The sequence below is a fragment of the Cyrtonyx montezumae genome, unplaced genomic scaffold, assembly GCF_038088225.1.
Source record: "Cyrtonyx montezumae isolate F1298 unplaced genomic scaffold, pur_monq_1.0 scaffold_41, whole genome shotgun sequence".
Taxonomy (NCBI): domain Eukaryota; kingdom Metazoa; phylum Chordata; class Aves; order Galliformes; family Odontophoridae; genus Cyrtonyx; species Cyrtonyx montezumae.
The window spans coordinates 2,010,264-2,023,373 of NW_027072047.1; the positions used below are offsets into that span (position 1 = coordinate 2,010,264).

Sequence of the window (13,110 nt, forward strand, 5' to 3'; positions counted from 1 at the left end):
GAAAAGATGGAGATCGCATCCAGAGTTTTAATACATTCCTGGTTCCATGCAGGAGCAATGTGTTTATTCTTTGGTTGTTAAAGCCAAGGCAGGTTGCCTTATATCTATTTATATATATATATATATTTTTTTTTTTTCTCACTAGAATAGCATTGCCTTTATTTGGCTGGGTGTTGCTGGTGTAAAAACATGAGTACTCAAGAGATGGCATATTTGGCTCCCACATGTCTGAAGGGCGATGGATCTAGAGAGTCTTGAGTGGTCAGAATGAGAATACTAGATTGGAAATAAGATTGTAACCTTATTGCTGAAGTGATAACTACCAGTTTTGGGAACGTGCAATGGGCAGGAGAATAGGAAAGCTGTTGAGAAGACCACCCTAAGTACAAGATGTGGTAAGGATGTGAGAGCACTGCGTTGGTTGTGCCAAGAGCAATGGTGAGCTTGTGGGTATCAGTGCTCCCTAGGAAGGAGAGAAGGGCGCTGCTTGTGTGCTGCAGAGGGTTGGGGGTGAGCTGAGGGTGCTCCTGGGATTGCATCTGCCTTTGTTCATGGTTCTTTGTAACCGTCATAGCCTGTGCTTTGTCAGTCATTTCCGTAGTAGTAACGTGAACTCATCTTGGGGAAACTTCTTGTCAGTTGTTTGTTTTGAGTTGCTGAATTTCATCTCAAGTTGCCTGCTCCCTGAGCAGTTCTCTTCCTGTGCAACTCACAGCATCTGTGTTTATTTCATCAACAGCAAACATCGTGCTATGTTTACATTTAGAGTTAAAAATATTGAGGAAAATCATACCCAGGAGTGATTCTGAAAGATGCTGCTGATGACCTCCAAGTCTGTAACTCGTCTGTTAACGTGACGCTATCTTGCCCTTCACCTCATTCTTAGTTTTCTACCCATTTTTGCCTCCTATTGTGTAGGGAGTGAGTTTCTGTGGCCGCGTCCTGCCCTGCAGGAGAGCTGACATGAAGGCAGAAGGGTGCACTTCCCTTTTCATTCTCCAGGTCTGCGATGCTGGACCTACCCTTGTGCCAACCAGGATTCAACCGACGCTGCTCCCTCACTCTGCAAAAATTAAGATATCAAGAGAAAATGTTCAGAATGATCTGGCAGTGTTGTATTTCTGAGGAGTTCTGTTTAGATTTACTTCCCTCCACATGTTCAGTTACTCCAACTGTGACACCTGAGAAAAGTCTTGCTTCATTTGGAGCTTTGTTTGGACAGAATACTGGAAACACTCTTTTGCTTTTTTTGAAGTAGGATAATAGTTTGCCATTTGTGGCCTCACAGCCCTGTAGTGTGCTCTGTATGACTTTACTTTTTTGTCCCTGGTCCTGTGACTTCTTGTGTCACTTCTTCTGGAAGGTGACTGTTTGGTTCCCTCAATCTGGCTGCACTGAGCTTTGAAGGCTTCTCTTCAGCTTTGGTTGTTGCAGCAGATACTTTTGTGCAGATCCCAGTTAGCTCTTCTGCCTTTACCGTAAACTGACGCATAATTTCCTCTGTCTAAAATCATTTGGTCTCTTCTTAAAACTTAATTGCTTAGTAGCATCTCTTCTCTCCTAGTTTGCTGTATATTTATATGGTTGAAAAACCCTCCTTGTGTTTGTCCTAATATCCCGTGGAAGATCTAACTCAGCTTGACTCCTGGCAGTCCTTTATCTCTGCAGTACTTGCCCTTTTTAGGACGTAGCTCTTTGCTGGTGAGTCTTCTTGTTGTTGTTTCCCTGCTAATATCCTTTATGAAGCAGTTATTCACCCATTTATTTCTGGAGGCTTTCTGTACAAATGTTTTTCTCCTCAGCTGTGATTCTAGCACTTGTACTTTCTGACTCAACCTATCAATTGTTGGGTTAGTGAAGGTGGAAGCAATTTCTAGCAGCCACCTGTTTGTTTACTAAAAATTGTGCTGCCTAATACATAATTATTTCCTGAAATTGGTAATTGTGGGTAAGCAGTATTCAGAATTAATGTGTTATTGATTAGCAGTAGTGCCCTTAAATCTGGTTGCCAGATTAGATGAGGAGTCTTTCTTGCCAAGAACAACCGCAGGGAATGAATGCAAATATTTAAAACATAATATTTCTTTTATTTATTGCTTTAGCGAACATTGCTTTAGTGCTCTTTATGGCAAAAAAAGCAGAAAGCTGCTCTCTGTCCATTACCCCATCCTGCTTATCACTGGTCTTTTTTTCATTTAAAAAATTATTTATTTATGTCAATTTTTCTCACAGATAGTTTTTGAGTCTCAGACTTTGAATTCATGGATTGTTAGTTGCATGTACCGTGGCTTGAGATTCAGCCCAGGCTCAAAGGGGAGGGGAGGCTGTCAGCTGTCAGCGCTGCGACCACGGGCGTGCATAGGACCACTCTATGGGAAGTGCTGAGCAGTGAGCTCAGTGTCCTGGGTAAATGTACTGCATCTGTGCTAAGGAGTTCTGGATGAACAGCTAGGATTGTCCTCTCTGCGTTAGCAATGCTGTGGTGCGTTAGAGCCACTTCACTGCAGCAGCTCTTCTGGTGAAGTTCTGCTGTGTGAGAGAGCAGGGGAAAGGTTCATCAGGAAAACAGAACCTTTTTGTTTTCAACAGAACAGCATGATTTTCAGCTCATCTGAATTTGAAGTGCGACAATTATTAATGTTCCTACTTTGAATTTTTTGTCAGTTTATGATTTTATGCTGGAGCTCCCCTCAGGTTGCAAATGGAACACAGTTTGTTCTGTATGTTATTTGGATTATTAAAGTGAAATTATAATCCTCTGTGAACTTTTGGGAGATTAGGAAGAGTATGGTGTCTGTTCAGAGGAAAGTACCTCTGCTTTTGTTCATTTTCCTTTTTAATCTACACTGTAAGACTGTCCTTATCTCCACAGTCCTAACGTTGACCTTGTCTTTAAAAAAGCATAGTAAGTAAATCTGGAGAATGAAATGTCTTCAGGTTTTGTTTCTGTGGCTTCCAGTTGATTTGTCTTTTACTCGCAGAACAGCATTAAACTCGCAGAATGACTGAACTAGAAGAGGGCAGGGGCAGATCAGATGTAAGGAAGGAATTATTTACCTAGAGGGTGGTGAGGCCCCAGCACTGCCCAGAGCTATGATGCATCATTGCTGGAGGTGCCCAAGGCCATGGATGGGCCCTGGGCAGCCTGAGCTGGGGTCAGCCAGCACACAGCAGGGAGAGGCTGGAGGGTTCTGGGGTCCCATTCCGTGACTGTGATTCATTCCTCCTTACCATCTATTTTCAGTTCATCTGACTCAAATCCCTTCCCACATTTGGTTTATTTAGTAGAGCAGTTCTAAATCATTTGACAGCAGTGTTGGTGCTATTTTGTTGAGAAATGCTTGTGTTTTTTTTTTTAACCCTGGTGTTTTCTAAAAAAAATAAAAATAAAACCAAGAACTGTCACTTGCATGCGCGTTGTGATGGCTATGAAATTGCACACCTGCAGATATTGTAACATCCTAATATGTTATTTTCTTTTATAGACACTAAATCCAAAATGGAATGAAGAATTTTATTTTAGAGTAAGTTTCCCTTTAATTGCAATCACTATAATGTACAAATAATCACATGGTATTTTGTAAGATTTTTTTATTCATTCTTTATGTGTTTTGATTTAAAAAAAATGCTCATCCTAATGCTTCCTGTGGTCTTAAGATGTTAATTTAGTGGCAAATAATCAGAAGCATTTCCGAGAACCATATGAAATTTAAGCTGTTATGTCAAGAAAAAAAATAAAAAGAAATACAAATATAGGGAAGGAAGATTGAAAAAGTGGTTTCTCTTGACCTTTGCATTCCTTGACAAAAAATGCAAAAGGTGCCTTTTTCTTGTATTTAATTTCTGTCTTTTGCAAATAATTCTAAAATGAAGGTAAGTTTCCCCGAAAGCTGAGTGGTACCACTCCACTTCGTAGGTGACTTTTCAGAAGAAAAATGATAACTTCTAATATCTGAGAGTGGTAAAAGGGGATTTAAGACAGTGATCATCAAAACCCACATAACAGAGATGAGAGTGGCTATAACTCAGTTGCTGAAAATATTTTCTGAGGAAGAATGACTTTATTTTACTGCAGCTGCAGCTTTCACAGAAGTAGGTTAGGTAAAATTTCAGTGGTTTTAAAATATAATCTTAAACAGCTGCTTGAGAACAGACGTTGTCATTGTAGGCTGCTAAAAATGAGTGCCCCATCATGCACTGTTTATAGCCTTAGCGCTCATCTCTCTTGCTAATAGGAATATTCAAATAGTTCCCACCGATGTAGTTGTTGTAAATGCTTTTTTTGAGGTTCAGATGGAATATGTTTTTATTTTTACATGTGTGCCAACTAGCTTTTCAAGGTTTAGTATCTGGTTAGTACACATCTAAATCTCTAAATTAGTATTTAGATAAATATTTTTTATTATTTGTATAATATAAGCTGTACCTGTTTCTTTGAGCTATGCAGTCTGCAGGCTCTAAGTTCACTTTCCTGGCCCCATGCCTTTCCCAGTGCTCCTGGGACAAAGCACAGAGGTGGCCATTGAGATGGTGGCACAGGAAAAAGTGTCAGGAAGTTTTACACTGTTATCGTATGTAAGGACAGCTTACAATTTCTGTCCAGGGCTTAGAATGAATGACCGTGCCTCCATAAGCCCATCCTGGTAGATCCTGGTCTCACAGCATGCTGTACTGTGAGACAAACTGTAAGGGACAAAGTGAAAAGCTTTGAAGTTAAGTATAAGAAAACTTACTTATGGTTATCGTTTTTACTGACAGTCTTCAAGATTTTGTTCTTCATTGTGAAGTTTTTCTGGGGAAAGAAAATATATAAAACTGACAACAATTTGTGTTGCTTAAATTACAAATATGCTTCATGGGAGCTCTGTTAAGACATCTGGAAAATCCTAAAAATCAGTGTGAATGTTAAAGTAATGCACATTTCTTCGTGTGACAGAGTTCTCTGATGTTTTTCAGGACTGAGAGTTCCTTTGCCACTCCCACAGAGTAATCAGTTCACTGTGGAATATTTTGCCTAAATTTCCTTAAAATCATAGAATCACCAAGGTTGGAAAAGACCTTCAAGATCACGCAGCCCAACCGTCCTCCTACCACCAATATCTTCCCACTAAACGATGTCCCTCACATTCCTTGAGCACTTCCAGGAATGGTGACTCAACCCCTCCCTAGGCAGCTTAATTAAGCAGGTGGACATAGTAACCTGGCACATGAAGTTTTTCTGGAAAAGTTGTCTCCTTGCTTAAATTTACTTCCAAGTAGATTATTTTCTGGAGATACAGCTGTGTAAAGAAGTGTTAGGCAAGAATGCCAAATGTGAGCAGAGGAGGTTCTCTGCCTTCCATTGGGTTCTCCCCAGGCATGTGATCATGGGGTATCAGCCGTGGTTGATAAATGGGCCAGAAACAGTGACAGATAGGTAGGCTGAAAGAGAGATGATGGTTAAATTATGAAAGAAATGCATTAACGCTTTTGCTCCCTACATTCTAGTTGAGTTTTCCAGGTGCAGAACACAGAAGTCTGAGCTCTGGTGTTCTGTCCAGCCTGGGCTTGTGTGTTCACGTTCTCCCAATTAGTTGAAGCAAAGGATTTATATAAACCTATTAGTTCTTTTCTGTTTGCCTTGATATAATCATTGTATAAACTTATGCCCATTTGTTGTTCTAATTGAGCGAATGAAGCTAAAATAATATTATTTGGATTTTCTCCTAGGTAAACCCAACCAATCATCGCCTCCTGTTTGAAGTGTTTGATGAGAACAGATTGGTGAGTACCTGCTGTGTTCGTTTCACTGGTCCCAGAGTTGTGCAAAGCAGCTGATGGAAACAGCACATCTTAAAGGTGTATGTTTTCTGTCGTTTACGTGACTGAAGCATAAAAAATGTTTACAGAGATTGAAGCAAACAGAGCGTCTGTTTTATGAGCTAGTGGAACATTAAACACAGAAGTACTCTGCTGCTTCAGACCAAAACAGTCCTCCTTAAGCTAAATGTTCTGTTGGTGGAACATCATACATATCATACCCTTCCTGCGGCTTCTCCAGTGTGAGCTGAAAAGCAATCCCAGCCTTGTTAGTTGTACGTAAAGCAGCTGCTTCACTTGAGCATCTCTTTCCAGTATCTTTTAACACTTAATCCTTTCTGAGATGTGGTAACCAGAGCTCTGCTGGGTACTTGAAAATTTTAATTAGCAGCAAAGTAATGCTCTGCGTTTTGTGTTCAGTTATGCCCCTGGTGGTGTCCAACATATTTCTAGGGCTTTTAGCCCTGAACTTCACTTGTCTGATGTAACCTTTGTTGTTGAGATGGTAAGTCTTCTCAAATCCTACTGCATATTGCTCTTAATGATGAACTGATTATGTTTTTCACACAGACAAGTCAAAAGGGTGACACTGTCATTCTGCATACACTGATTTACATGGACCTGTGTGATGGCACATTGGGTGGATGACATTTTTTTTTCTCTGCTGAAAAATTGAGCACCGTTTTTCTGCTTGTGAGATGAGGCCTTAGATTTCTTGTTTCGGGGCAGTACACTATCTACTGAACCTGCTTGCCTTGTGAAAGTTAGACCAGTATTGTGAGGATCTTTTTATTCCAGACGAAACCATACAGTATAGAAATACTGATCTCCAGAAATATGAGATGTTGTGGATGCCCCATCCCTGGAGGTGTTCAGGGCCAGGCCGAATAGGGTCCTGGGCAGCCTGATTGGATGGCTGGCAACCAGCACATGGTGGAGGGGAGGGGGGGGGGAGGGAGGGAGGGAGTGGGGGATGATCCTCAAGATCCCCTCCAACATAAGCCATTCTGTGATTCCTGTGTGGTTTGCCTGCAGCTGTAAGGATGGTTGGGGTAAATTTGTGCTGGTGCGGCGGATGGAGCAGAAGCTCATGGAAGAGATTTCATTCTGCCTGCAGAGGGCAGTGGCACGCACGGGGATGTCTGCTGTGTCAGTAAAGAGGTGACAGTGCAGAAAAAAAACTACAACTTGACTGTGTATTGATGGCTGAGAATTGAAAGTGTACTCTTTTCTGATACATCTTTTGAGATTTATAGGTCTTCTTTCTGTGGCACTGGCCTTATACTGACAATTTCAGTGTTGCTGTGTCGTTGATCCATTTTCTGGTTGTTCTTCCTGTGTCCCTGCTTCTGCGGGCTGTAACCTGGAGATGAGGAGCTGTTGCTTTCCTTCCTGAAGGTGTTCTGAACCTCAGGCCAAGGAGGTTCATATGGGGGTTCATAGTGGCACATCTCCATTGCATTGTCTTTATTGAGTGATAGCTTTCACGCAAAATACTTGTTGTCAACACATGCTTTTTACCCCACAAAAAAAAACTTAATTTAGGAATGTGAAGAAAATAATCAGAGCAATTCCTGTCTGCAGTGTGTCCTTTCCCTTCTGTCCCCCCATCAGAGCAGAGGATGTACGATGCATCTTCATCTGCAGAGCAAAAAGAGATTGTGGATAATGGTTTACCTGAAAAATCAGATAAAATCAGCACCTGTGCTTGCACAAGGCAGTTTCCACAGCACCGTGTCTGTGTAGACGCTAGTCATGTTTTTCTTCTTGTTGGCTCCTGGTCCACTTAAAACAATAGGGGATTGTGCTGTCTCTTGGCAGTTGCATCGTTGGAAGCTTCCATTTCTCTTTGATTGGTCAGTTTCTGTCTTTTGAAAGCAAGCTGCGTGCAAGCAGAGGTTTAAACATCTAGACGGAGCACTGACCTGCCACCGACAGTTTGTTGACAGAGCTTCTCTGAGTTCTCTTAAGGAACAGATGTCTGTGCATTGAGCTGATCCTACACTGTCTCTTCTCCGAGATGTGCTTTTTAGCTAACCAGGTTCTTCCTCAGCATGTGCGAACCAGTGCGATGGCGGGCACCCTTCAGCTGTGAGGATCCCCCAGCCGTCAATTTCCTGCATTGCGGTGGAGCATATTTAGGGAGTTTGTTCTGCAGTTGGACGTATCCTGTCCGTCTGTTCTGCTTCTGAGGTCTCTTGGCTCTCAGAGTGTAACTGTATTCCGTGCCTGCGATCACGCCCGTGGTAGTACTGCTAACTTTCCCACTGGAGGCTGGCCAGTAATGGGCAGAGTTTCTGTGTGCTGTTTAAGACAAATCTGTACCAAACGGCAATGCAACACCCGTCTCTGGTTTTCACTCGTCTTTACTGCCTGGTAAAACTGAAAAAGAGACTTTGTCTCCTGACATTTTGCACATTTCTGCTGTTTTTATTGCGTGAGAGATCTCTGCCGTGCATACAGTTGCTTAGTTTGCTGTAATTTTTACTGATTAAAAGGGACTGCAAGGGGCAGCGTAGGCTGTGTTGCGCTCCTAGGGACAATGTGAAACTTGTGGCTTTTTAAAGGCAAGGAGCTCGTTACTTAACCATGCTGTGAGTGCAGTTAAAATTGAAAGCGTAATGGTGCTATATTTACTCATGTTCTGCCATGATAGCCTCGTGCTGTAGCACACGCCTAAAAGTTGAGCTTGAAGTATTGTTTCTTATTTGCATGTGGCGCTGACTTACCCTTCTAACACTGAACCGCGGCGTTTCTGTTGCAGTTAACTTTCCGTGTGCCTTGTGTGAATGTGCCGTGTGGGTACGATATGATTTAGATTTATAGCGGCGCCGAGTGTGCTCACTGCCTCGGTCAGCTGTGCTCTGATGGAAAAGGAGCAGCTGGGAAGGTGCTGTTTCAGGCTCTCTCTGGCATTAAAAAAAAACAACAGAACCCCCACTGGCTTAGATTGGAGAGGGGGAACCGGGCCACGTGATTGCCACCATCCTACCCCATGTCACAGTGTGTAGGAGCGCTGATTGCTCTTACCCAATCATGCCTGGAATGCTGCTTGCCACTTGGGCTATTTCTGCTATCTGTCGCTATCAGTGCTGCAGTGCTAACAGTTTGGCAGATGGGACACTTTTTCTTGGAGTTTATGTCTTTGGTTTTTAACTTCTGGCAGTGCCTGAATTGTTGCCGTTCTCCCTCTCCTTTTCTTCTCTCTGTAAAACCATGGCCCATCGGCTGCGGTTTCATTTTGGCTCTGGGCGAAGCAACACAGCCCCTGAATCCGAGATCCTCGACCAGGATAGAGAAGATGACTTTTTCATGGCATTCCACACTTTGCCGAGAAGAAGCAGTCCTCACGCTTTCTCCCGACACGGAGCAGATTATGGCAGTGGCAGCGACTTCCAAGAAGTGGGCTCCTTAAAAAGGAGCACCTCCATGTTTATTCCCCAGCTGCTGAACAGCATCAACACACGTCCCACAAGAAGCTCCTCGATGCAGATCTCCCTCCAGCGCAAGGCTGCAGATGAGTGCGTGACCCCGGAGACCCCCGAGGAGACCCCACTGTGTAAAGTCTCGGATGTTAGGGAGCATTATGTGTCCCCCATTGAAAACCATTCATCCTCTCAGAGCAGCCCAGAAGTGACCGCTGAGGATTCTCCACCCAGGCAGATGGATGAGTTGGGGCAGCAGATGAATGGAACTGTTCGCTGTAACCGTAGGATATTCCGCACTATTCCTCCTAATAACCAGAGTGACAATGCTGTGTCCACTGCCCATGAGAACGAGGCAAAGGAAGCAGCTTCAGGTTTGAACATCAGTGGCGTGAGGATTCAGCATCGTGCTTCGAGCACCGATGTGCCTCAGGTTACTCTGTTGCCCTTTGGTTCTGAGGCTCAAAATAATGCTCCCACCCCTGAGCCCCGGCGCTGGTCCCTGCAACATGTGCCAGACATGTCAGCAAATTCGGGGAAAAAGTTCTTTGTTCTCCAGTTACAGCAACCTCAGGCAAGTGGTACAGGTGGCGAGTATAACTTCGGCTTTACTGGGACAAAGGGGGACAGATTGGTCAGGTACCCACGCATACAGCTAGAGAGGAGCGCTTCCTACCCTGTCCAGCCACGGCCGGAGGAAATCAGCCCCACAGGTGATGCACTGACTTCAGAACTGCATGGAAACAGCAGGAGCGGGTCAGAAATATCCAGAAGCAGTTCAGTAGAGAAGATTCCTCAAGGGAAGGGATGCCTGTTTAAAATCAGACCAGATCAAAACACAAGGCAGCAGCACTTCCGAATCCTTGTCACCCGTAATCCTGAGGAACAAAGTCCAGTTGTTGGTAAAGAGTGTCGTGGCACCCCTGGACCTACGACAGCCAGCTCTGCGGTGAGTACGATGCTGAGTGTGCTCTGCTAACAACAGAACAACCAAATATTGCTGTGCAAAGGCTTTTAAACCTGAGGCAACGGGAGGGCTCCCTTGTTAGTGCTAGAATGTTCGGTGTTTCTCTGGTGCCAGCCAGCAACAATCTCTGTTTCTCATCTGCCTTAACTTTGCTCTCGGTTGTGATTATGTGCAGTGTAATATTTTGAGATCCTAACGTCACGCATTGCTTGGTTCAATGTTACATCAGATTCTTCAATAACAGAACAATCAAATGGCAAATCAAAGGATCGTGTTAATTTTGGTGGCTGAAACCTTGTTGCGTGAGGAATTCTTCGTTCGCTTTGTTGTCTCAAAACAAATACTCTGATAACATCTAAGGATAATGCGCGTGTGTACCTCTGTGACTTTAAAAATGTGCATCGTAATGCATTAGGAGCTAAGGCTGTAGAAATCTCATGGTAATTCTGATTAAGATAATGGTATAACAGGTAAAGTACCAAGAAGTGAGGGGGAAAAAAAGAGGGGCTATTTTTATTTTTTTTCTTGCTTTTGTCCTTCTCTAAACTAAGAACTATCATCCTGTTTTTTGTGTGCCACAAGTCCTGATCAAACTGCTATACCAGCAGCTTGTCACGACTTAGGGAACTGTGCTGTCAGTTCTGTTTGCTTTGGCTTTACTTCTGTGTGGCGAGATTCATCTTTCTGGTTCTTCTTTGTTCTAACAAATGAAGTCTGAAGTTTCATGTTTTTAAGCCATTTTTAAAAGACCAAATCAGGAATGAAACTGAAGGGTTTAGATTAGTCATTTGCTTAAATTGCTTTACTGTGCAATTTAACACTGCCCACTTGAGTTCCTGAGCTCAGTGATGCTGTATATAGAATAGCGAGCACTCTGTCTCCAGCTGTGAAAACAGATTCACTGGGAGAGATTTGGGTCTTTACTGCATGTGTTCTCATTCTGCTGCGCTTTTGTTCAGTGAAATGCAGTACGGAGAGACAGCTGCTCGCTGCAGCAAGGCCATATGATGACTCTGCAGCTTTCTTGTCGAAAAGCTGGCATCTCCGAGCCATTCTGGTGTAATCTTCTTTTGAGCTCTTTCGTTGTTATTATGCATAGAAAATCACAAAATACACCAAAGTGTTAATAAAAATAAGCAATGAAAAGAAATCTCTTTAACAAAGAAGTACAGTTTTGCTTCATTTTCTGTCAGCTAGCAGTTCAGTAAGTAGCGCACAGTGTCTTTCCTGCTGTCCTAGAACATTCTAGCAGCAAAGTCCGGAGTGCAGAATCTTCACTGTTTTTTCTCCTCCATTTGAATTTCATTCGTGCACTACATGGTGTTCCATTGTGTTTTAGCTAGCACTGAAAATGTATGCCTGGTTGTGCTTTCCTACTGATCGCTGGGTACTAGCAGTTCCTGGAGGACCACTATAGCCAGCTGTATCAGTCAGTGCAGTAGGGCAGACCCCAGTGCAAGCGTGTCTTTGGTTTGGACAGCTGGTGGAGGTGGGCCCATGGCTTCACCCTGTGCCCCTGCAGCTGTCCTCCTGTTCCTAAAGGGGACAGAACCCAGAGTCACTTTTCTGGTAGTGAGTCTCATACCAAAGATGTGCTTCAGTGTTTCCAGAAGAGAATTAAGAAATTTGTTCCTTCACGCTCTTGATTTTAATTACCACATGAAATCAATTTGGCCATTCCTGAACCATGTCAGTCGCAGAAGCACTCAGACTGAGAGCAAGTGTGTTTCTTAGCGCAAAAAATCAAATTTAAGGAAAAAAAAGAAAAAACAACAAATTAATGGCAGTGTAAAACTTGCTGTGATGTTTCTCATATTTCTAGCAAGACCAGCTAAAATGCGGGTACAGGCAGCTGGTTGGCAGGTCCTGTGGAAGTGAGGGCAGTGAAGGAGTCCTGCTGAAAGCCTGCTGTGGTTTGTCTGCTTATAAACCATCCTTCATTGTGTGCCATTGCTGATCAGCACATCAATGTGCTGAAGAGGGCCATGCCTGCAGCTTGTGCCCTGTTACACTGCCGTGCTTTAGAGCTGTGAGGGTATCAGATTGGGACCCCTCCAGTTTAACATCTCTGTGTGTACATGGTTGATCCTGGGCCTGGGGCTGCAGGCAGCAGCTGCTGCCGCCGTATTTATCTGCAATGAAGCACTCATGCACACGTCAGCAGTCCTGCTGCTCCCGAGTGGTTATGGCCGTTCAAGTATCTGCTGTTTGCTGTGGTTTGGGGCAAGCAGGATGCATTTTATAAGTTGTTAGAGAATATTAAGAGATGCACCTGTGCCCAGTTGTGAACATCTTTCTTTTGGAAGCGTGCTTGCAGACTCCTTAGACTGCTATGATACTTTCCATGCTGTGTGCCTGTATCCTGTGGCATAGAGTGAACACATTGTGTGTAGCTTGGGATCTGTGAGTGCCTATCTTTGTCTGTAGGGAACCCTTCTGAAATCCCATGTATTGGATGACTGTTTGGGACTGGACAAAGGCATCTTTGTTGTTACTGAGAAATGGAAAGTGCTTGATGTTGTGGTAGAGCTGAGCTATGTTCAGCTGGCAAGTAGCACAGGCAACTCCTGGCTCTGCCAGCCCGCATTTCACAAGTCGGCGCATATCTTCCTTCCTTCCTTAAAAATAATGTTGGAATGAACTTTGTTGTGAGTGCAGAGTGCTCTCCCAAAGGCAATAAACATCACTTCCTGCGCTGTTCTGCCCTTTGTCGTTCACTTTGTTCACCTTTCACAACTTGTTGATGGCCTGGATGTCAATGGGGAATTGCAGTGTTTCAAGGAAGCCACTCTCAGATGAGGCCTCTGCCTGCACTGGGGCAGAGCTTCTGCTGTGGCCATGGTGAGGCCTACGCCCATCAGGAACAGTTTTCATAGGCAGAGCAGAGGTGGCTCCTGCGTGGGGGGCCGGGTTGCAGGA

The 13,110-nt window shown here is 43.8% G+C and overlaps 1 protein-coding gene across 5 annotated transcripts in view; it reads left to right on the plus strand.

Annotated features, from left to right (window-relative positions):
• Positions 1 to 13,110, plus strand: part of NEDD4L (NEDD4 like E3 ubiquitin protein ligase) — a 138,131-nt gene that overhangs the window by 64,916 nt on the left and 60,105 nt on the right. For 3 of the 5 annotated variants that reach the window (XM_065747097.1, XM_065747098.1, XM_065747099.1), the window contains exons 4-5: positions 3,486 to 3,524; positions 5,710 to 5,763. In XM_065747097.1, coding sequence (XP_065603169.1) covers positions 3,486 to 3,524; positions 5,710 to 5,763 — 93 coding nt within the window. Of the gene's footprint in view, positions 1 to 3,485; positions 3,525 to 5,709; positions 5,764 to 8,706; positions 10,174 to 13,110 lie in introns of those variants that run through there. The other 2 variants (XM_065747095.1, XM_065747096.1) reach the window with 2 other exon arrangements.